The sequence below is a fragment of the Bos grunniens genome, chromosome 28 (assembly GCF_055505025.1).
Source record: "Bos grunniens cultivar Pamir isolate PY7600 chromosome 28, Bosgru_T2T1.0, whole genome shotgun sequence".
In the NCBI taxonomy this organism is placed as follows: domain Eukaryota; kingdom Metazoa; phylum Chordata; class Mammalia; order Artiodactyla; family Bovidae; genus Bos; species Bos grunniens.
Genome location: NC_141192.1, coordinates 38,284,240 through 38,309,083, shown reverse-complemented (window position 1 = coordinate 38,309,083; position 24,844 = coordinate 38,284,240). Strand labels below are relative to the sequence as shown.

The following is a 24,844-nucleotide window of genomic DNA, read 5'->3' as shown; positions in this document are numbered from 1 at the left end:
CCGGGGATGTCCGCTACAGTGCCTGAGCGGAGGCACCCGCGCCGCTTCTGCGCCTGCCCAGGTCCTAACCCCCCCCGGTTCGCTTCGGAGTCGAGATTTTGCGCGAGGTCGCGCACGTCCTTAGGAGCCTATGAGCTTGACGTAATGAGGGCGGCACGTGGCCGTCGTGCGCACAATCCAAAGTGTGTGTAGCTGACTTTCTTGCTTGTGTCAAAGATGGAAGGTCGCTGACCACAAATGCTTCATCTTTTTATGTTACACAGGCACCCTCAAACTCTTGTTTGAATTGTTTCATTTGGTTTTCAAGCTCAGTCACAGTCCGTTTTGCAGCAAGGACCATAATCTAGTGATTCGATTTCAAAAGATTGTTACGGTCTCAGGAATGGAAGAAAATTAAATGGAGCGATTCCTGGAAAAGGATAACGGGTAAGAGACACAATGGAAAAAAATAGTAAACGCTGAGTTGTCAAGTTGTACCCACCGAAGACATGTGTGTAGTTTAAATTTGAAAAGACATAGACAGGATCCTCTGAAACCTTTGGAGTGATAGGAATGTTTATTATAGACTGTTGTGTCCTGACAGTTTATGCTAAAGAGATGGTTCATGATGGGGTGCCCAGCAATACCTGAAAGACCAGGGTTGTGATTAGAGGGTTGAGATTTTGATCTGGGTGGTATCAGCCCTATTTCTGGGGGAAAGAAGGGAAGGAGGCTGGAGAATAATTTCATGGAGTTCAACTTCATGTGACCTACATAATTGAAGTGAAGTTGCTCAGTCGTGTCCGACTCTTTGCGACCCCATGACCTTAGGCTACCAGGTTCCACCGTCCAAGGGATTTTCCAGGCAAGAATACTGGAGTGGGTTGCCATTTTCTTCTCCAGGAGATCTTCCCGACCCAGGGATTGAACCCGGATCTCCCGCATTGTAGGCAGACGCTTTACCGTCTGTGTCGCCATGACCTCCATAGGGAAGCCCAGTGAAGGCTCTGGACACCGAAGCATGTGCACTTCCGAGGTTGGCAGTACTCTGTCTACTTAGGAATCAATGTGCCATGTGCACAGAGGGTGAGGTGTTCTGTCTTCTGTGAGGTGTTCAGGGAGGGAACAACAGAAGCTTTGAATTTGGGACTCTCCCATACCATTCCCTTGTGCGTGCTTCTCTTTCCCTTTGGCTGGTTTTGGTTCTTTTTTGGCTGCACAGCAAGGCTTGTGAAATCTTAGTTCCCTGACCAAAGGTTGAACCCTGGACTTCAGCAGTGGAAGTGCTGAGTCCTAACCACTGGACTACCAGGGAGTTCCCTGGATGCATTTTATTTATATCCTTTTGCTGTAATAAAACTGTAATCATAACATGTTCTTGAGTTCTGTGATTCCTTATGGTGAACCTGAGAGGTAGTAGGAACCTCCAAAATACCAGCTGGCTGGTCAGAAGAGTGGCCTGGAGACACATCTCCCCCCATATTTGTGACTGGTGTATTCTCATACAGCAATCTTGTCATACAGCAATACTGTCCCCATAACACGAAGTCTGGCTTGACTCTAGGGTAGATGGTGTCAAGTTATTGTAGGGTACTTATGGAAACATTTAGCTGACATTCCTAACCTAGTCCAAGAGCTTGGGAAAGCCCTTTTGCTTGAGTGATAATGAATCTGTGCATGTGTGCGCGCTAAGTCACTTCGGTCATGTCTGACTCTGTGACCATATGAACCTTCCAGGCTCCTCTGTCTATGGGATTCTCCAGGCAAAGAGAGAGTACTGGACTGAGCTGCCATGCCCTCCTCCAGGGGATCTTCTGAACCCAGGGATCGAACCTGAGTCTCTTATGCCTCTTGCATTGGCAGGCTGTTTTTTTACCACTTGCGCCACCTGGGAACCTGAGATCCTATAAGACTGGAAATCTGATCAAAGGTACATGTCTATTGCCCGGACTGGGGTGAGATGTGAAGGTGCATATATATCACAGCAAAGCAAATGACTGATATCAGGGGATTGCACACAACAGAAAAAAAGCTTTTCCTTATATCATGCACACATACAGATTCTTCCTAGCCTTAACAGTGCACCTGTATCAGTTGATAGAGGTATGTCCTGAGCCACAGGTGGAACAGAAGACTTGTAAGGCCACACAGATGACCTGAGGCCTAGAACTTGACCCGGGGCAATCTGAGACTATGTGTCTGTTACCTTATGGCACTAAGGAAAGAACATGCTGTTCCTTCTGTTGTGCATTGCAGAACGCCACGTAAGTGGGAGGTGATTGCTATAAGATAAACCAAGCAACCTGCTGATACAAAGAACAGTTAGTGCAACTCCTGTGCCTCGGAATCTCTCAACCACACTACGGTTATTCACTTGTAAACCATCTATAAGCATAGACTCCTCAAACAGAACCAGACTGTAAATCCCTGAGGCATGTTGCTTCTAAGTGGTATTGTTACTGGGCTGTGGACTGACAGTGGTTCATCACCAGTGTTGTAAACAGAATGAAAAGTATCAGAGGGCAACATGGGTAGTAAGGACTGGTATGGTCATGTGAGACTTGTGTGTCAGATAAATATACCTATGTCTGTACTGATCACTGAAAGATTAAAGACTATCACAGATCATAGTCAAAAAAGTGGGAAACCACTGATCTAGTCCAAGCCCCTTATTTTCCCAGTCAAGATATTTAGATAAAGAGGTTGAGGTTTGTCCAAGGTCATGCATATACAGCCAGAGAACTGGGTCAAGGATCAGATGTCCCTACACCCTAGTCCAGGGCTCCTTACATGAAAACCTAAAGACCAACACTCTGTATACACTAAAAAGCATATACAGAAGCATATATATATATATATATATATATATATGTATGTATATGTATATATATATACTTATGAGAAGCAAGCGAACTTCCCTGATGGTCCAGTGGCTAAGACTCTGCACTCCCAATGCAGGGAGCCCAGGTTCAACCCCTGGTCAGGAACTAGATCCCACAAGCCACAACCAAGACCTGGCACCATCAAATATATAAATATTGAAAACCAAGGTTCAAAGTGCCATAGAAGATCCTAAGCATAAAACATCCAGTCTTTGGATACATGAAAATGGAGCTCTTTCTGCTTTCTACAGAGCTATGTTTTAAAGACCTATTTAGGTTTTACTTGTGCAATGCCTGAAAGACAACATTTTCAAAATGAGTAATAACTCACTGTCCGCCAATTCCCTTACCCACCTGTAAGGAATCAGTTGCATGTATCACAGATGAGCCTGCCTCAGATCAGCCCCCCTGGCTCACGCCCACTCCTCCCTCCAGGTCACAGCTTCAGCTTGCTAAGTCTTGTGAGCAGGGACACCAGCTATTATGTCATAAGGGTAAATCTCAACGGAATGCAATGCTATTCTTTCCCCTGGTTGAACTTTACACTTTGTGACTTCAGTACCATACTTTTTCAGAAAATTGTTTCCATGACTTTTTTAAACTTATTTTTTGGCCTGCATGCCACACTGTGTGGCGTGTAGTCTTGGTTCCCTGACCAGGGGTCAAAACCTGCGCCCCCAGCATTGGAAGGTGGTCTTAACCCCTGGACCTCTGGTTTTTGTTGTTTTTTAGTCACTCTGTAGCACACCAGGCTCCTCTGTCCTCCAGTATCTCCCAGAGTTTGCTCAGATTCATGTCCACTGAGTCAGTGATGCTGTCTAACCATCTCATCCTCTGCCACCCTCTTCTCCTCTTGCCTTCTATCTTTCCCAGCATCTGAGTCTTTTCCAGTGAGTTAGCTCTTCACATCAGATGGCTTCCAGTTCAGAAAGTGAAAAGTTAAAGTGTTACTCGCTCAGTCATGTCTGACTCTGCAATCCCAAGGACTGTAGCCCACCAGGCTCCTCTGCCCTGGGATTCTCCAGGCAAGAATACAGGAATGGGTAGCCATTCCCCTCTCCAGGGGATCTTCCCTACCCAGGGATCAAAACCAGATCTCCTTACTGCAGGCAGATTCTTTACCTTGCCACCGAGGAAGTCCAACAGTCCTTGGGAAGTCCCTAAATATGATTTTTTAAAAATAGTTTCATTCTATTGGGTGACATTAAGTATCACAAGTTTTCCTGGGAGAATATTCTTCAAATTAAGAACCCGCCTGCCAATGCAGGGGACACAGGTTTGATCCCTGCTCCAGGAGGATTGCATGTGTTGTGGGGCAACTAATCCCCTGTGCCACAACTGCCGAGTCCATGCGCCCTTTAGCCTGTGCACCACAACCCACTTGCTGCAACTAGAGAAAAGACCAGGACTCGGTGCAGCCAAAAATATATAAATAAAATTTTAAAAAAAATTGAAAAGTAAAAATCTGCCTTATAGCAGATTTACCAAGGACTGCAATAACCAATCTAATCACCAATTAAGAATAAGAAAGCAGACCTACATTTGATATAAAATTCCTGTTTAATTAGGTTGATGAAATAAAATTAAAACCTAGAACTCCACTTATCATAAGTACAAAAGAAAGAAAAATGACTAGCTATCATATACCAGCCCTCAAAACTTTACTTCTTATGGATTATCATTTGACCTCAGATCAATCAGTATTCCCACTTTTATTTAGATATTTTGTCTAGGTACAATAAATATTAAGGTTGTTTCATTTTTCTTTAAATTTACTCACTTTTAAATTTAGTCTCATCCCAAGTAATTCTTTGGACGGAAGAGCCTGGTGGGCTGCAGTCCATGGGGTCGCTACAAGTCAGACAAGACTGAGCGACTTCACTTTCACTTTTTGCTTTCATGCATTGGAGAAGGAAATGGCAACCCACTCCAGTCTTCTTGCCTGGAGAATCCCAGGGACGGGGGAGCCTGGTGGGCTGCCGTCTATGGGGTCGCACAGAGTCAGATACGACTGAAGCTACTTAGTAACAATAGCAACAAGTAATTCTTAAAAATGACAGGTATATTTGCAACATATGGTAAAATAATACATAACCACTAAAATTCTAAATGTTCACCCTACACTTAAAATCATCTCTCATACAATCAGCAGTATTACATGATGACTGAACTGCCGACATCTTAAAACAGTTGCTTCAAAGGTAGTATTACAACATGAATAACTGAAAAAGTGTCCATGTTTCACATATATAAAAAATTCTGAAACTCAGTACATGGATTTATCACAATTACCAGTAGTCAGTGAGGGGGGAAAAAAAAAGATTCAGGTTGTTACTTCTGCTTTTTCTGTGTCTTAGTTCGTCTACTTTTCTTCTGTCCTTTCTTTTTCTTCTTCATGAGAACAGCTTTTTCTCCAATAAACAAACCTTTAGAATTCTGTGCACTTTTCGAAGCAAAGTTAAGTCCCTGCTTAGGTTTACTGACATTCTTCAAACTAAGATTTGAATTTTGTTTTAACTTTTCTTTATGGACAGAACGCATGACTCTGAGTTTTCTTCCCATCAGTTCAGAATTATTTAATTTCAGAGCAAGATGAACAGCATCTGTATTCTGTAATAAAAATCAATATATTAAATTTTACAGAAACTCTTCTGCAAAGAATCTAGCAAAATTACAACTTTTATGGATTAGAATAATTTTCAAGCTTGTGATTCAGAAACCCCTGTCGGGAATTCCCTGGCAGTTCAGTGGTTAGAATTCTGTGTTTCCACTGCAGGGGGCACAGGTTCCATCCCTTGTTGGGAAACAAAGATCCCACCAGTCTCGGTGTGGCCAAAGAAAGAAAAAGTAGAAACCCTGCTCACTTCCACAGGTAGGCAAGTCCAAGCCGCAGTGTTTCAACAGCAGTGCTTGCAGTTTTAATCATGTACCCTCATGCACTTCTCCCCAGGAAGCACTTAGGCTATCTTGTCAAATGACCAGGTAAGCCCACAATCAAAGAGGCTTCATTTTTTCTCAATGTAAAATGAACTTTCAACTAAGGAGATGAATCCTAGGTGGCCTTTTAAACCAATGAAGCTCCTCCTCACGAGCCTCTTCCTACAAAGCCCCAGCTGTACTGGTTGATGTGAGAACAGAGAACTCTATTACAATCCTCGAGATGTCAGACTAGATGCCTTCAGGGTGCCATTTAAACCCAAATACGGTTACTCTTTTATTCTAACTCAGTGTTAACAACTCTAAATATTCATGACGTGTTTGTTATAGGGGTTTACAAACTTATCAGCAGTCAGAAGACAGAGAGCAGAGAGACAGTGAGATTGTTACACCACAGTCATGGATGGAAGCATAAGAATGTGAGTCCCTTCCTTCAAACCCATCTGGCCCTACATACGAAGAGCCTTAAAAACAGTCACATGTCTTGATCTGGTTAGTGATGACCCACTGGGGAACTTTCCTAAAGAAGTAATCCAAAAATGAAGGCAAACATTTGAAGGAAAAAACAATCACTCCAATTTCATTATTATAGGGAAAAAGAGAAAACAGTACACATGTGTGACACTTGGGAAACACTAGGGAAAAGACAGTATAAATTATGTTACATGCCTCAATGGAGCATACTTACACAACAGAGAACATAAAGGCAGGTTACAGAACCTTATGTTCACAACATTAAGTATGACCACAAAAGGGCAGAGATAAAAACCAAGAGGACATATATGAAGGGGTGATTGTAGAGGGAAGAAAAAACTTGAGTGCCTTTGGGTTGTTTGTGTAATTTTAGACACAAGATGCTAGTTAATATTTAGCGAACTAAATATAAATTGTGTAACAAAAACTAAAATTTTCTTCTAGCTGAGTGAAGAGTCCATTTTCTCCTTTTCCAGTAGGTAGAGATTTGGAGATTCAGTACCTTTAATGTTGTTGTTCAGTCACTAAGTTCTGTCTGACTCTTGGAGACCCCATGAACTGTAGCTCACCCGGCTCCTCTGTCCATGGGATTTCCCAGGCAAAATACTAGAGTGGGTTGCCATTTCCTTCTCCAGGGGATTTTCCCCAACCCAGGGATCGAACCTGCACCTCCTGCACAGCAGATTCTTTCCTGCTGAGCCACCAGGGAAGCCCAATACTTTTAAAAGCCAGCATCTAAAACATTATTTAAAGAAACAACTGACAAAGGATTAATTTCCAAAATATACAAGCAGCTCATGCAGTTCAATACCAGAAAAACAACCCAATCAAAAAGTAAGCAGAAGACCTAGCACACATTTCTCCAAAGACACACAGATGGCTAATAAACGCATGAAAAGATGCTCAACATCGCTCACTATTAGAGAAATGCAAATCAAACTACAATGAGCTATCACCTCAACTGGTCAGAATGGTCAGCATCAAAAAATCTACAAACAATAAATGTTGGACAGGGTGTGGAGAAACAGCAACCTTTTTGCATTGGTGGTGGGAATGTAAATTGATGCAGCCGCTATGGAGAACGATCCGGAGATTCCTTGAAAAACTAGGAATAAACCTACCATTTGATCCAACAATCCCACCACTGGGCATAAACCCTGAGGAAACCATAACTGAAAAAGACGCGTGTACCCTAATGTTCACTGCAGCACTATTTACAATAGCTAGGACAGGGAAGCAACCTAGATGTCCATCGACAGATGAATGGATAAAGGAGCTGTGGTACATACACACAGTGGAATATTACTCAGCCATAGAAAGAAAGCCATCTGAGTCGGTTTTAATGAGGTGGATTAAAATAGAGTCTATTATACAGGGTAAAGTAAGTCAGAAAGAGAAAAAGAGTATATTAATGCATATATATGGAATCTAGAAAGACAGTACTGATGAACCTATTTGCAGGGCAGCAGTGGAGATGCAGACACAGAGAACAGAGTTACAGACACAGTGGGGGAAAGACAGGGCCTGAACTGACAGAGTAACATGGAAACATAATAACATATGTAAACTAGCCAGCCAGTGGGAATTCGCTATATGACGCAGGGAGCACAAACTTGGTGCTCTGTGAAAACCTAAAGGGGTGGGATGGGGTGGGAGGTGGGAGTGAAGTTCAGGAAGGAGGGGACATATACACCTATGGCTGATTCATGTTGATGAATGGCAGAAACCAACAGAATACTGTAAAGCAATTATCCTCCAATTAAGAATAAATAAGAAAAATACAAAAGTCAAAATGAATGAATAAATAAAACATTATTTCATGACATTACTATGGAGAAACAACCAGGACATCTCATAGTTAGACGCATAATAGAGCACAGTAGGAACAGTGCTCTATTATGGCAGGTTATGAATTTACTTAAGGTGCAATTTGAGGGTGACAGCGAGAGTTATGGTGGAATGATGGGACAGCAGGGACAGCCTCCCCCAACACACTTCAAGGACGGTGACGCCACATTAATCTCCATACCTCAAACAGCACGTAGCCAAAGCCTCTGCCGACTCCAGTAACTTGATCCCGCACAATCCTCACGGCCACAACGTTCCCACAGGCCAAAAAGTGCTTCTCAACTGCAGATTCTTCAACTTCTAAAAACAGGTTCAACCAAAGGGGAAGTGAGGACTTGGAATCGCCTCAGGACGTTAGAGATGTTTAATTATACATCAAGGTAAGCGCAGCCTCGCAGTAATTAGTCAAGTTACACTCCACATTTTTCAAAGTTAGTCTTAAAGCAAAACACTGAGTGACCACTCAGGTGATATCTGCATTACTTCAATGACAAACAGATAGCTTTTTATTTAAACGAACTTACTGTATGGGAGATTTCCCACAAATACGGATCTCTTGTCCCTCTGAAACACAAAATAAAAAAATCACGAAAGAGAAAACAGAAGTCACAATGAAGTCCACTCTTTCCCTCACCGCACATGTCTGACGGGGCTCCATCTCCTGATTCCCCTGCCTATCAGGCCCCTGTTGGATTTGGCTTCTGCCATCTTTCCCGCAGGAGTATGAGCCCCAGAGTGAGGAACTTCTGTTCACAGCTGGCACTGACAACATGGCAGTGCTCAAGGAAGGCCTGCTCCTTTGGAGGTGGGCACACTTTTTCTATAAAGGGCCAGAAAGCAAGTATTTTAGGCTTTGTGGGCCATGCAGTCTCTGCTGTACCCCTTGCCTCTGCTGTTAAAGCAAAATAACATGAAATTAATGGGCTTCCCAGGTGGATCAGTAGTAAAGAATCCACCTGCCAACGCAAGAGACTTGGGTTTGATTCCTGGGTCAGAAAGATCCCCTGGAGGAGGAAATGGCAACTCACTCATGTTCTTGCCTGAAGAATCCCATGACAGAGGAGCCGGCGGGCTACAGTCCATGGGGTTGCAAAGAGTCGGACATGGCTGAGCACGTAATGGGTATGGTTTTGGAGCAATAAAACTTTATTCACAAAAACGGGGAGCAAACATTGGGCCCTCAGGCCAGTTCACTCTTTTGTGCCACGTCCACCATCAAAGCCAGGACAGTCAGCCAGGTCTTGGTCATTTCTCATCTAGCTACCCTGATGCCGATAGTAACACATTCTGTCTCTGCAGTGAGTTCTTACCAACTCATGCTTCATTCATTTCAAGAGACCCCAAGGAAAAGCTTCTGAACAAAACCCAGATTCCTCAACATGGCAGGCCAGGGTCATCATGACTGCCCTCCACATATTTCTCCAACAGCAACTCTGACTGTGGCCTGTCCTCACACTACCCACTAATAACTGTATCAAGCTCTTGGAACCCCCACAAAGGATTAGGTTTTGGTCCCACCGTTCACAGTGTTCAAAATTTTTTTGCCCATACAACACTGATAGGACACCTGTTCTCCAGGAAACCCTCCTTTGTCCCTTCTTGCTGGCAACCTCCCACACTGAGTGGCCCAATCCTGAGCTGACGTTTATGACAATTTATCATAAAACAGTGCCATGGTCAGCCCATCTGCTCACCTTTACGTTGCGAACTTCTAGACAACTGAGACTGTGTCTCAGCACTAACATCTGACACAGAGCAGGGACTAAACACTATTAATGAGCAATGTAACTCGAGACCTTAGTCTATAAATAGGGTGCTGGCTCCAATGCTCTTTAATATTCCTTTCAGCCACACTCTCTAGGATTATTGGATCTGATGTAGGAGTGGGAACCACTTTCTTTTTTTTTTTTAATTAATTAATTTATTTTAATTGGAGGCTAACTACTTTACAATACTGTAGTGGTTTTGCCATACACTGGCATGATCAGCCACGGGTGCACATGTGTTCCCCATCCTGAATCCCCCTCCCTCTTCCCTCCCCATCCCATCCCTCTGAGTCCTCCCAGTGCACCAGCCCAGAGCACCCTGTCTCATGCATTGAACCTGGACTGGCGATCCATTTCACATATGGTAATATACATGTTTCAATGCTATTCTCTCAAATCATCCCGCCCTCGCCTTCTTCCCCCGAGTCCAGAAGTCTGGGGAGCCACTTTCCTGAAGCTAATGCTGACTTGGACTTCCCTGGTAGTCCAATGGTTAAGACTATGCTTCCAATGTAGGGAGCGCAGGTTCAATCCCTGGTTTGGGGAACTAAGATCCTACAGGCCGCATGGCACAACCAAAAAGAAAATAAAAGTCAAAAGCTAGAGGCTTCCCAGGTGGTTTAGTGGTAAATAATCCACCTGCCAATGCAGGAGACATGGGTTCAATCCCTGGCTTGAGAAGATCCCCTGGAGAAGTGGCAACCCAGTCCAGGATTCTTGCCTGGGAAATCCCATGGACAGAGGAGCCTGGCGGACTACAGTCCCTGGGGTTACAAAGAGGTAGACATGACCGAAGTGACTGAGCACAAGCAAGGATGAGCAATGCTGACTTAAGCCCTCGCCTGCCCCAGGCGCCCAGGCTGAGACCACAGAGGGCAGAGGCGGCTTCCTCTAATTCCCTCATGCTCCCGGCTAATCCAACTCTTCTCCCAGCACAAGCTCAGAAGAAAATGTTCTTCTCTACACTACTGCAGCGAAATTCTTCAGACAGTGCAAACACTACTTACGGAGGAGGTCTCAGTTGCAAGATCCACTCTAACACGAAATCCTTCTTCAAATTGGGCCCCATTTCTGTTATAAATATGAAGGGAAAATGGCTGTTAAAAACAGGCACTGAACTACTGGGGTATTTAATCTGAAGTGAACCCAAAGAATAAAGACAGCATGGACTCATACGTAGAATAATTCTGTTCAAACATCAAAGAGACGAAATTACCTTTCCAGTGCTTTTGTAGCAGCACTCTCATCCTTAAACACAACATAAGCATTAATATTTTTCTGATCGGGATGAATTTTACGCCTACATAAAAAAAAAAAAAAAAGTGTAAAATTTGCTAATCCCAAAGTCACTAAAATAAATACAGCTCGTTTTACACTCTCATTCAACACCTATGACAAGAATTTCTGGGAGGATTTTCATAAATTCTTTTCATAAACATTTAGTAATAACCCCCAAAATAACACACAACATGTACAGATAGTGGTGAAACACGCGACCTCCGCCCTCTTCCCAGTCATCACAGTGGGCAAGCAGAAGACTGCCCCAGGCGACCCCACCACATGACCAACGGTCCCCTTAGCTGCACCTCTGTATCTCACACACAAACAGGAAAAACAACTTGCTTTTTTCTTTTTACTGTAAAATAAAAACTACACAAACCTGTAAACGTGCACAGCTAAGGAAATTATTAACAGGGTAGTACCTAAATAGCAAAGCACTCCAGTATTCTTGCCTGGAGAATCCCATGGACAGAGGAGGCTGGCAGGCTATAGTCCATGGGGGTTGCAGAGTTGGACACGACTGAAGCAACGTGGCACTTAGCACCCTTGTAGCCTGTCCGTGGCCCCAACAACTGCAGCCCCTCCGCTCCTTCAAAGGCAACCACCACTCCCACCTTTATAGGAACTACTTCCCTGCATGTCTATGTGGTTTTACCACCGAGGTGTCTACCCCGAGACATACTTGGGTCTTGTTCAGTTTTCCACTTGAAAAGTCTTTAGAATCCTGTTTAATCTGATTCCCCATTTATCTATCTTATAGTTTGACCTAAAGAATTTCCCTGGAAAAAACTGGCCAGCCAACAGCAATCATGAGGCACCTCTGATTTGAAGATGCATTCTGGCAGAGGAAGGAGAGATCAAATTGCCAACATCCACTGGATCATCAAAAAGCAGGAGAGTTCCAGAAAAACATCTATTTCTGCTTTACGGAATGTGCCAAAGCCTTTGACTGTGTGGATCACAATAAACTGTGGAAAATTCTGAAAGAGATGGGAATACCAGAACACCTGACCTGCCTCTTGAGAAACCTATATGCAGGTCAGGAAGCAACAGTTAGAACTGGACATGGAACAACAGACTGGTTCCAAATAGGAAAAGGAGTACGTCAAGACTATATATTGTCACCCTGCTTATTTAACTTCTATGCAGAGTATATCATGAGAAATGCTGGGCTGGAAGAAGCACAAGCTGGAATCAAGATTGCCAGGAGAAATATCAATAACCTCAGATAAGCAGATGACACCACCCTTATGGCAGAAAGTGAAGAGGAACTAAAGAGCCTCTTGATGAAAGTGAAAGAGGAGAGTGAAAAAGTTGGCTTAAAGCTCAACATTCAGAAAATTAAGATCATAGCATCTGGTCCCATCACTTCATGGGAAATAGATGGGGAAACAGTGGAAACAGTGTCAGACTTTATTTTTGGGGGCTCCAAAATCACTGCAGATGGTGACTGTAGCCATGAAATTAAAAGACGCTTACTCCTTGGAAGGAAAGTTATGATCAACCTAGATAGCATATTCAAAAGCAGAGATGTTACTTTGCCCACAAAGGTCCATCTGGTCAAGGCTATGGTTTTTCCAGTGGTCATGTGGATGTGAGAGTTGGACTGTGAAGAAAGCTGAGCGCCGAAGAATTGATGCTTTTGAACTGTGGTGATGGAGAAGACTCTTGAGAGTCCCTTGGACTGCAAGGAGATCCAACCAGTCCATTCTGAAGGAGATCAGCCCTGGGATTTCTTTGGAAGGAATGATACTAAAGCTGAAACTCCAGTACTTTGGCCACCTCATGTGAAGAGCTGACTCATTGGAAAAGACTCTGATGCTGGGAGGGATTGGGGGCAGGAGGAGAAGGGGACGACAGATGAGATGGCTGGATGGCATCACTGACTGGATGGACGTGAATTTGAGTGAACTCCAGGAGTTGGTGATGGACAGGGAGGCCTAGCGTGCTGTGATTCATGGGGTCGCAGAGAGTCGGACACAACTGAACGAGTGAACTAAAATGAACTGAACTTTGAGCTTAAAAATGTTAAGGTAAAGGAAATATGTGCCTTAGAACTGATGAAATGTGATACTTGTGATTTATAATAGAATTTTTAGATGCAAACTTTCTTATTCTCTTCACCCAGTATGTCTGATTAAACGTCTCTGAAATTTCTCATTTCTCGTGGCACATTTTAAGTCATTCTGCAATTCTTTCTGTGACTCTACAGCTTACATTGAGGCTTGAAGACAAACTCCTGACAAATTTATGTTATTATAGACATCAGAAACAATAAACCATGATGGTTCATCCAAATATACACATTTGTGAGGTTAAGAAATTATCTCATTTTTCACCAAAATGGAAGAGAATTTACAAGTACTCCCTTTCTCTAATTATAAACTTACTTTATTGCTGCCAACTTTTTGGACAAAGTTCCCTCTGCTGGAATCTTTAAGAGAAAAAAAAAAAGTATTACAGGAAAGTCATCATTTGACATTATTTCAAAATAATTATATTTTAATTAATCGAATTATAAATACCTAACTCTGATATGGAATAAAAATGAAGGAAATACTGAACCAGAAACAACTGTCCTAGTGCCGTATGAATGGGGCCTTGTGGCTGAGGACAAACATTCCCAGCGACAGCGCCGCATTCAGATTTCACAGGCAGCGACTCTCCAACTAGGTGGGAATAACGGATGACTCGAAGGGGTTGCTGGCATATGAGGAGACGATGTTGTTGAAGACACATGTGAAGAGTGTTAAGGAAAACTGTTTTATAAAATGGGCATGGAAAAAAGGGACACTTCTAAGTTGACATTTTATTGAATATGCTGCTGCTGCTGCTGCTGCTAAGTCACTTCAGTGGTGTCTGACTCTGTGCGACCCCATAGACGGCAGCCCACCAGGCTCCCCCGTCCCTGGGATTCTCCAGGCAAGAACACTGGAGTGGCTTGCCATTTCCTTCTCCAATGCATGAAAGTGAAAAGTGAAAGTGAAGTTGCTCAGTCGTGTCCAACTCTCCGAGAACTCATGGAGTGCAGCCTACCAGGCTCCTCCACCCATGGGATTTTCCAGGCAAGAGTACTGGAGTGGGGTGCCATTGCCTTCTCCGATTGAATATGCTATCTTCACTCATATCTCTCTGAGTTTATATATGCCAACTGGCAAAAACAAAACCCTTCAGTATCTGTCCTCGGACAAACAATGGAATCTCCCTTTTTTCAGGATCATGCTATTTTCAGTCATATACAGTACCTAAGAGTGATGGGAACGGGTAGGGAAAACTTTATGGAGAAGGTGGAAATTCAAGTCAACAATGGTGACTAACAGCAATGTGCCAAATACCGCCAGGTACTGTGAACAGGAAGGTCAAAAGATGCAAATTGCCAAGTTCACAGTCCAGGGGTATCTGTAAACACCAATCTCATTTAGGGCAGTCACTATACACCTCCTCTGGAAAACCTGTCTTTTAGTCATTTGATAGTTCACATAGTAAAAGTAAGAAACTGAACTACTACTTCTTAGTCTGCCTTGCTCAAGCTAACAAATGATAAAGCTCTCAGAATATAGACAGAAACATAGTCCAAGACATGCAAAACGCCCACACGAATAATCAACATGTGAATGCCAGGCATCAAAATTTGTCCCCTAGGTGCTTTCTAGGTGCTCTCAAGGACCTGTGCCCTGCTACTAAAGATGAGAATGAATAGATATAGCATAAGACGATAAATTACAAAAAGGATTCAGAGGAAGAAAAATACCACTTGATGTTACAAAGCATCAAAAAGCCTTGAATAAGTGACATCTTAAGTGCCTTCTGTAAAATACATATTATCTTGATGAGCAAAATGAGAGTTTAAGGATTCCCAGAATATACAGTGAAATACTACTCAGCCATAAAAAAGAAGGAAATCTTGCCATTTGCGACACCATGGATACATGCTGAGGGTATGCTAAGGGAAATAAAGACCAGTACCCTATGATGTCACTTACTCATGCATCTAAAAACCAAAACAGGGAATTCCCTGGTAGTCCAGTGGTTAGCAACTCCGTGCTCTCACTGCCGAGGGCCCAGATTTGATCCCTGGTTGGGAAACTAAAATCCTACAAGCCTCACAATGTGACCAGATAAAAAAACAAAATAAAACTCAAGAGATACAGAGAACAGATTGGTGGTGACCCAGAGAGAAGGGGGTGGAGAGTGGGCAAAACGAGTGAAGGGGCTCAAGTGCACAGTGACGGATGCTGACTAGACCCATGGCGGTGACCATGCTGTAGTGTGAACAAACGCTGGACTGTTACACTGAACGCCTGAAATTAATATGTTACATACCAATTTTACCTAAGTTAAAAAAACAAAGAACTGAGCAAAAGGATGTGGGTGGGAAGGCCCACGTGTTGATCTGCTACAAGCGCAGCGCCCAGGCTGCAGGACAGTCACGTGTGGCAGAGCGCAGGGCCCCAGGGCCGCCCTGCACAGACCGTCAGGATGTCGGGAAGAACAGCTAGAAAAATGACAAGATTTTAGGCACCTCCATACATATTTGATGTGAACCGGTGTAGGTGCTGGTGACCCAGCGGGCAGCTGGGCTCAGTCTGGTGGCACAGAGGAGCAACATCACAATGTCCCAGCCGCCTCCTAAGGACTACAGTGAGGTGCCGGCCACCAGAGGGTGGACGGCAGGGTCACCTGATGCACCAGTAATCCATGGATACGAAGAATCAGGGCTGGCTCCTCAAGGAGAACACCAAGCCAAGGCAGGGGTGTGTGTAATGTTCATGGGGAGGGAGGTGGAGGAGAGAGATTTCGGGTTAGGAGCTCCAGGAAGAAGTGCTTTAGGAAGATTAAGTAGACAGAGGTGTGTTGGCTACATGTGAGGCAGACAAAGCAGGAACTGTAACAGGCCTTTGCAACTATTTTGGCCAGAAGTGAAAACTTAGGTGGGACAATGCAAAAAGAAAGGAATGACTCATCTTCAGAAGAAACCACAGTTGAAAACCAGGCAGGGATGATAAGCAACAGGCTGGATGGGCTAAAGAGTCCAAGGCTGGCAGTCTGAGCGGTACTAAAGAACAGGTAATCAGTAGATGGCATAGGATAGGGTTGTGGATCGATACAGGTAAGGTGAGCACAGAGGGGCTGGCAGGACAACCCTGTGGATGTGTCAGGCAAGGATCTGATATGAGGAAGCAGGACTCAAGAAGGGCTGACAGAAGACACATGTGATAAACGGAAGAATCTAAAACCGTGATAGTAATTATGGAGACTGTGCCAAAACCTTAAGGTCTACTTTTAGAGAAGTGGGCAGTTTTGCCTGCTGGGGACGTTTGGCAATTGGTTGTTACGACTTGGGTGGGAAGGATGCTACCGGCACCTAGTGGACAGAGGCCAGGGATGCTGCATTACAAAGGTCAGTGTCCAACAACACACAATTACCCAGCATCAAATGTCAATGGTCTCACGGCTGAGAAACCCCATTTTAGAGAGTCACGTTGAGAAAGAGCAGTTTGAAACAAGGAATAAACATTTCTTATATTCTAATACATATTAATTGTATTTTAAAAAATCTATGAATGATGCTTCTTCATGCTCCAAGGAACATGGCTGTAACTGGTCTACAGAGTACTCAATTGGTGAAATCAGATACCATTTGCTTCCATACAGTTTTAACATTAAACTGATTAAACATACTTTATCCTTCTATGTCAGAGCATAAGCACTGCTCTCCAGAGTCAAGCAAACCCTCCATATGAACAGCTGTGATTCCAGAAATGCTACTCAATAGGTTGAACATCTCCACCTGTTCAACTGACTCACAAACAAAAGTCACAGATCCACCCTCCAAAATATACTTAGGAAGGATATCATTTTACTATGTGAACTCATTAAATTACCTAACCAAGTCCAGGGGTCAGTAATAGACAGCAGGTGTGACTCTGCTTTGGCGCTACATTTGAGCCTGTTGGTTCTAAAGGTTAAAGTCAAGGGCTCCTTCATCTCACTAAAACCAACACATGAAAACGTCTGATTTACATGCAATACATTTTCAGATGATGTACTTTCAAGGAAGGAAAACATACCAGGGAACGAAATCGTACAGATTCTATCTGTCCATACTCTTTAAAAAATGACTTCAGCTTCTAAAAAAGAGAAAAAAAAAGATACATATATTTTAGTCCATTTTAAGAACATCAAGTAAGTACCACAAAACAGAATTAAGTAAAATGGTTGGATAATCTTTTCCTGCCACGTTTCAAGAATATTTCAGGAAAAGTAAGTAACTATTCAGTTAGAAGACAAAAGTTTTTAAGTAACTATTCAGTTAGAGGACAAAAGTTTTTACTGAAACTTATGTAAAAAAAAAAAAAACAACACACAATTCATGTTACTATCCCTGAAATACACATTTCTGCCTTTCAATCTTTCAAAATCTTTTACTACATGTAAACTAGTACTATATGCTCCATAGATTCTGTCATCTTTTCACACTGGCTTATTTAAACCAGAAATGGATTTTAAGGATGCTTATGTCACTATGGGAAATTTCCCAATTGTCTGGAACCAAGACCATCAGATTCAAGAAAAATCTTTGGGTGAATTATATACATTATGCTTATGACTGGCTCAGGATGTGATGAATGTGTATATTTGACAGCTCACACAATAATGTCTATAAGCAACTTTAATTCAAAAATAACTTATTAAACATGTAAAGCTCCACAAACACTCCCCTCCCTTGAGCCCTTATAATCTAACATGAAGATAAGTAACCAAACCAAAACTATACTACTACGGAAAATGGCTTATCTTCTACAAAATAATCACCCATCAAAAGCTAGGAGACAAAAGGTCAAAGGGGAAAGGGAAAACCCAGAAAGTAAGCTTCTTGTACTGTTTTAAGAAAGTGGAACTGAAATTGTTCCTTAAAAGATAAGCAGGATTTTGACCCAAGGGATTGCCATCAGGGTGACTATCACATGAACACACAGAAAGAAAAGGGCGTGTCTTGGTTGATCGAACTCCAGGTAATGGAGGGAACTTAGGAAGGATGGATTCATTTTCATGACAAATATTTATCAAGCCTCTACTACACATCAGGCACTGTTTCAAGTGCTAGTGACAGAGACGTGAAGAAGAAAAATACACATCCCTGCACACACCGTGCTGCTGTTCTCGTGGCATGTAACAGAAGAGAAAGCTGGAGGAAAAAACCAGAGAAGACCACTGCGACAGTTCAGATAAGATTTGCAAAAGCCCGAATTAGAGCAGAGACTCTGGGAATGGAAAGGAGCAGGTGGATGCTGGAATGAATCTATCAAATGATTTATATAGTCATTTATAATGAAATTATGTATTAATGACTTATTAATTATGTACTTATTCAATAAAGTGATATCAATGGCCTTCCTGGGCGGCTCAGACGGTAAAGAACCTGCCTGCAATGTGGGAGACTTGGGTTCAATCCCTGGATTGAGAAGATTCCCTGGAGGAGGAAATGGCAACCCTCTCCAGTATTCTTGCCTGGAAAATCCCACAGACAGAGGAACCTGGTGGACTGCAGCCCATGGGTTTGCAAAGTCGGACATGACTGAGCAACTAACACACAAACACAAAAACAAAATTATGAATTAGTAATTTCTCTGCATGTTTATAATACACAGACTATACACTCACCTTCTTATTACAGGTGACAGGCAAATTCCCAACAAACACAGTTCTCTCATTCTTTAATCTCTCTTCTTCTTGGTTGATTTGAATTTTCTTTCTTTGATTTACAACTGTCTCTTCTACATCATCAAGTAATTCTTTATCTGCAACTGTAACACCAGGTTGAGAATTTTTCCTTTTCTGCCCTTGTTTCTGGTGAATTTCTTCTTCTAAATCAGCACTTGCTAAAGCATCTTCCCTTTTTAAGCCAAAAAAAAAAAGAGGGCATGGAAGTCAGGTCTAGCATTTGGCAAAGCACAGATTAGGAATGCTTCCCACCTCCTGGCTTTCCTATAAACTTACCATTCATAATCTACATTTAAATAGCATTATCAAAATGTGACTCATATCTTTAGGAAACTCAAGAATTAGCAAAAGGTCAATTTCTGAAGATAGTTTAAAACTGCCAACTAATTAAGCAACAAAAGTTCACTCAAACAAAAGCTGGTTCACTTGAAGTTCTTGGGGATTTAGTTTACCTGCTGCTGCTGCTGCGTTGCTTCAGTTGTGTCCGACTCTGTGCGACCCCATAGACGGCAGCCCACCAGGCTCCCCCGTCCCTGGGATTCTCTAGGCAAGAACACTGGAGTGGGTTGCCATTTCCTTCTCCAATGCATGAAAGTGAAAAGTGAAAGTGAAGTCGCTCAGTTGTGTCCGACTCTTAGAGACCCCATGGACTGCAGCCTACCAGGCTCCTCCATCCATGGGATTTTCCAGGCAAGAGTACTGGAGTGGGGTGCCATTGCCTTCTCCGAGTTTACCTTCTACCAGTGCCTAATTTTATTCTCTGCTCTAGAATTCTAGAGTTACTGCAGCACTCCCAGGGGCTCTATTAAGGTTAACAGACCAGCAAAGTATTTAACTTTGTAAAACCAATCTGACTAACAGAAGAGACCAGATTTCCAACTGCAATATTTAAAGGACTGCTTATCAAAATTATTGGCTTGGCCAAAAAGGTCATTTGGGTCTTTCCATAAGATGTTATAGAAAAACCTGAATGAACTTTTTGGCCAACCCAATAAATTCTGCCAGTATTGTAAAGTATCAGTGCACTTGGATAAGCACACCAGTCCAGAAAGAGAACTGGACCAGGAACTTAGGAGTGAGGGGGGAGAAGCAGTAGTAGGCATCATCAAACTCATTCATTCATTCGCTCAATAAATATTTACTACTCAGTTCTAGCCTCTGAGGATACAAAGATAAGCAGACCATTAAAAGCTTTTAACAGTCTAGTCTCTGAGGAGACAGGCAAGCTTCACCATAAAATAGTAACATGTATAATACCTGGTGTAGAAACATAAAAGAAACAAGAGACATTCTCAGAGGAGGAAAGGCAGTATACAGCATGTGGTCAGTCCTCAGTGAATGATGACCATTATCATCCCTCCACTAGACCACAATTTCCACTAAGGAGAGGGTATATGCCTAGTTTTCCCATTTACTATGGCATTTAAAGTACCTAGCAGGAGTGAGATGAAATGAGACGCAACAGTAAGGTAGGAACCAGATCAAGAAGGACCATGCCTGTTATGCAAAAGTGCTTAGATTTTATCCCACAGAAGACAAGGAGCTCGTGAAGACCCTGAAGGTGCCTGAAAAAGGTCATTTAGCAGCAGCTGCTGTTCAGTCACTCAGTCGTGTCAACTCTTTGGGACCCCATGGACTGCAGCATGCCAGGAGGTCTCCCTGTCCTTTACTGTCTCCTGGAGTTTGCTTAAATTCATGTGCACTGAGTCGGTGATGCCATCTGAACATCTCATTCTCTGTCGTGCCCTTCTCCTCCTGCCTTCAATCTTTCCCAGCATCAGGGTCTTTTCCAATGAATCGGTTCTTTTCATCAGGTAACCAAAGTATTGGAGCTTCAGCATCAGTCCTTCCAATGAACACCCAGGACTGATTTCCTTTAGGATGGACTGTTTGGATCTCCTTGCAGTCCAAGGGACTCTCAAGAGTCTTTTCCAGCACCATAGTTTGAAAGCATCTTCAGCACACAGCCTTCTCTATGGTCCAACTCTCACATCTGCACATGACTACTGGAAACACCATAGCTTTGACTAAAGCAGAGCAAAGTGATGTCTGATTTTTAATACGCTATCTACATTTATCATAACTTTTCTTCCAAGGGGCAGTCGTCTTTTAATTTCATGGCTGCAGTCACGTCTGCAGTGATTTTGAAGCCCAAGAAAAAAAAGTCTGTCACTGGTTCCACTTTCCCCCATCTATTTGCCATGAAGTGATGGGACCAGATGCCACGATCTTGGTTTTTTGAATACTAAGGTTTAAGCGAGCTTTTTCACTCTGCTCTTTCACCCTCATCAAGAGGCTCTTTAGTTCCTCTTCACTTTCTGCCATTTGAGTGGTATCTGCATATCTGAGGTTGCATATTCTGCATATTTCTCCCAACAGTCTTGCTTCCAGCTTGTGATTCATTCAGCCTGGCATTTCACATTATGGGCAGCAGAGCAGAAGATAGTTATGAATGCAGCAAGGCTGGGTAAGGGAGACCAGTAAAGAGACAGTTACAACTGCAGGCATCTCAGAAGACAACAAACTCACCAGAGCAAGAGAGGTGGTGGAAAGGGAAATCACATTATAAGAGATAATTAAAAGACAGCATCATTAGGACTTGAGAAACGTAGGGAAAAGAAAGAGTCTAAGATGACTCCCAAGTCACAGGCTCAGGCAACTGGAAGGCTGATGGCACCACTCATGCAGAGGAACAGATATGACGAGTATAATGAGATCAGTTTGAAGCATCCTGAATTTGATGTGTATATGAATAAGCCGATGGGCAGCAGAGCATTGCATGATAGGACACTGCCAAAGAATTGATGCTTTGGAACTGTGGTGCTGGAGAAGACTCTTGAGAGTCCCTTGGATTGCAAGGATCCAGTCCATCCTAAAGGAAATCAACTCTGAATATTCATTGAAAGGGCTGATGCTGAGGCTGAAGCTCCAACATACTGGCCATCTGATGCAAAGAGCCGACTCACTGGAAAAGACCCTGGTGCTTGGAAAGAGTGAGGGCAGGAGGGGATGACAGAGGACGAGATGATGGATGGCATCAACAACTCAATGAACATGAATTTGAGCAAACTCTGGAAGATGGTGAAAGACAGGGAAGCCGGCGTGCTGTAGTCCGCGAGGCTGCAAAGAGTCTGACACGACTGAGCAACTGAACAACAAGAACAATCAACAGGCTGACAAACAGATATACAGGCTTACAGATCAAGCAACAGAGATCAGGGGATTACCCTGATGGTCCAGTGGGCTTCCCTCATGGTTCAGACAGTAAAAAATCTGCTCTCAATGTGGGAGACCTGGGTTCGATCCCTGGGCTGGGAAGATCCCTTGGAGAAGGAAATGGCAACCCACTCCAGTATTCTCGCCTGGAAAATCCCACGGACAGAGGAGCCTGGAGGATTACAGTCCACGCAGTCGCGAGAAGTTGGACACGTCTGAGCAACTAACACTTTCACTTTCACCAGTGGCTAAGATTCTGCGCTCCCAAGGCAGGGGGCCCGTTTTCCATCCCTGGTCAGGGAATTTTATCCCACGTGCTGCAACTAAAAGATCCCTCGTGTCACAACTAAGACCTGGCACAGGTGAATAAATCTATGTTTTAGAAAGAGACAGTGAGATCAGAATGCTAGAGCCACACAGACTGGGAGACTGCCCAGATTGATGGCTATAAAAAAGAATTATGAGATGACCAAGAACAGAATTCTGAGCGAAATGAACATTTAAGGAACAGTCAGAAGGAAAGGTGCCTGAGACAACAGTGAGAAGGAACAGACAGAGAAGTGGAAACTCAGAAGAGGTTGACACCAAAGAATGCAATAGCTTCAAGAATGGCAACCACATGACATGTAAAAGAGAGGGCTACAGTTAGAGGCAGTGCTCCCTATTAAATGTGGCACCTAGGTCAGAACGGCTTCCCTGAGCACTGTTTCAAAAGTATGGTCAGATCAAATAAAAAATTAACAACCAGAGTGCCAGTGTGTGGAAGAGAAAATAGATCAAGAAAAGGAAGAGAGAGCAAGTGGAGATTTCTTTTTCTAAAAGTTCAATGATGAAAGAAAGATTTGGGGGTCACATATGCCTGTGGACAGTTGGATTTCTTTAAGATGAGAATCTTTAAGACAATCTTGAGTGGACAGATCAAAGATACAGGAAAAAAGCAGAAATGGATATAGGTATCTGATGGCATATAACCTCTGAGAAGACAGAAGAGGTACGTGATATATAAACAGTACAGGTGACTGCAGTAATCTTGGACAGGGAGTAAGACACCCTTCTCTGAAAGCGGAAGAAACTAAAAACGTGATAGCTGCAATCAGGAGGAGGAGGAAAGGAAGCAATTCACAACCGTTAGCAATTCATGACTCTCAGAATAGCTAACAAGACCACCTGCCAACAGAGAACAGAGATATAAAGAGCGTGAAGAGAATGGTCTAGAGACTGAGGAAAGTTAACTAGAAACGTATAGTGTTTAAAAAATAAACTGTTTAAAAAAAAATTGAGCTAATGGAGGAATCTGATCTCTGAATAAGTTTTAGAAAACCAAACTCATCTTTTATATACACAAAGTAATATTTATAGATGAAATCTAAGTCTTAGGTTTGCTTCCAAACAATGAGGAAGATATGAACAGGATAAAGATGAAACAAGCTTTGCCAAGTATTAATTACTGCTGATGCTGGGTACATGGGGTTCCTTACTCTTTTCAGTTTTTGAATATGTATGGGACTTAACATAATAAAAAATTTTTAAAGAGAACTATCAAGTGAGAAAAAAAACTAAAATGAATACTACCAGTGTACGAATCTCAATTTCGTTACCATCTGATTTCTTTCCCATCAACTTAAAAGAATTTTACCAACCTGTTTGCCAACTTCTTCTCTGCATCAGAAAGTTTCTTCTTCACTTTCATTTTTTTGGCAGGTTCTTGCAAAAGTGGCCTTTGGATTTGGGGTGAACTTTCTTCCTCCTCATCTCGTTTCCTTTTTTTGATGGCTTCCTTTTAAAAGTTTAAAGTTATGTTTGAGACCTCATCACTTACTGGTCTTTCAAAGTAGCATCTTTTCTCTCTCACTGGTATATCCAGTAATGAAAGGTTACTGAAAATTGATCATATCTGCCCCAGTTTACAAAGCATCCCCTGCAAGGTAGGTTGCTTGTTTTTAAGTTGTTTTAATGGGCCACTCGTAGTAGAACGCAATGACTTACTTTAGGCACAGGCACGTACACAGGTTGAAGCTGAGGGTTCACAGAGCCGAAGAGGGAAGCCAGTCGACCGGTACTACCCCTGGAGGGTTGCTTGCCGCGGAATAAACTATTGGCGACTTGTCCCACCTCATAGTCTCCTTCCAGATTCCCACAAGCGCCGTCGTCCGGGTTCTGTCTAGACACGGACGCCAGAGACTCAACGACATGATTCCACGCACCACCCCTCGCGTCCCAAGCTCCCGAACGCATTCCCGCCCAGGCAGACAAGCCACGAGCCACTCACCCCTCCTGCGCACTCTGCTTTTTCTCACGTTTGTTCTTCCCTTCCAGGGCCATTCTTCACCTAAAAGCCTCCCAGCCCGCCGCAACAGCACGTGAACCCGCACTTCCGGGTCTCGGCCGCTCGGCTCTCGGAGCCACGCCCCTTCCGCGCCAGGAGTCTCTGTGGACGCGCTAGGGGTGGAGACAGCAGGCGAAGGGGCGGAGATAGCGGATGAGGGCGGACACTGCGAGCCTGCCGGTCGAAGCCAGACTTTCGAATCGGTTCGCACTTAACTCTCTTTGGCTGAGACCGAGTCTTCTTCCGTGAATAGTTCAGGTCTGAAGTAGGAATAAGAATCAGCCGCTGTGAGTGGGCTACGAATCCAAGCAGAGGTAAAACACGTACGAGAATCTCTGCGTTGTCGAAGACAGAGGAGGTGTGTCGGGAAATGAGGTTACAAAGATGTAGGTCACACTGTATTAACAAAT

The 24,844-nt window shown here is 43.2% G+C and overlaps 1 protein-coding gene and 1 long non-coding RNA gene across 7 annotated transcripts; one reads left to right on the top strand and one right to left on the bottom strand.

Moving 5' to 3' along the window:
• Positions 1–2: 2 nt before the first annotated feature.
• On the top strand, positions 3–13,327 carry LOC147343158 (uncharacterized). Of its 2 annotated transcripts, XR_015157156.1 has the most exons (4): positions 3–426; positions 1,717–1,909; positions 6,129–6,217; positions 11,928–13,327. It is a non-coding gene; the product is annotated as an uncharacterized LOC147343158 (long non-coding RNA). The 2 variants fall into 2 exon arrangements; XR_015157155.1 differs by lacking the exon at positions 6,129–6,217.
• RBM34 (RNA binding motif protein 34) lies at positions 4,906–24,504 on the bottom strand. 5 transcript variants are annotated; one of them, XM_086382871.1, is made up of 11 exons: positions 24,378–24,504; positions 24,095–24,269; positions 23,749–23,885; positions 18,833–19,064; positions 17,239–17,298; positions 13,558–13,601; positions 11,103–11,186; positions 10,894–10,957; positions 8,645–8,684; positions 8,302–8,420; positions 4,906–5,471 (listed from the first exon to the last, which is right to left on the bottom strand). In XM_086382871.1, the coding sequence occupies exons 1-11, from the start codon at positions 24,428–24,430 to the stop codon at positions 5,193–5,195; spliced, it is 1,287 nt and encodes a 428-aa protein (XP_086238997.1). In that variant the 5' UTR covers positions 24,431–24,504; the 3' UTR covers positions 4,906–5,192. The 5 variants fall into 5 exon arrangements, 4 of the variants coding, with proteins under 4 accessions (XP_086238997.1, XP_086238999.1, XP_086238998.1 ...); XM_086382873.1 differs by having other exon boundaries at positions 24,095–24,265; XR_015157154.1 differs by lacking the exon at positions 13,558–13,601.
• Positions 24,505–24,844: the final 340 nt, after the last annotated feature.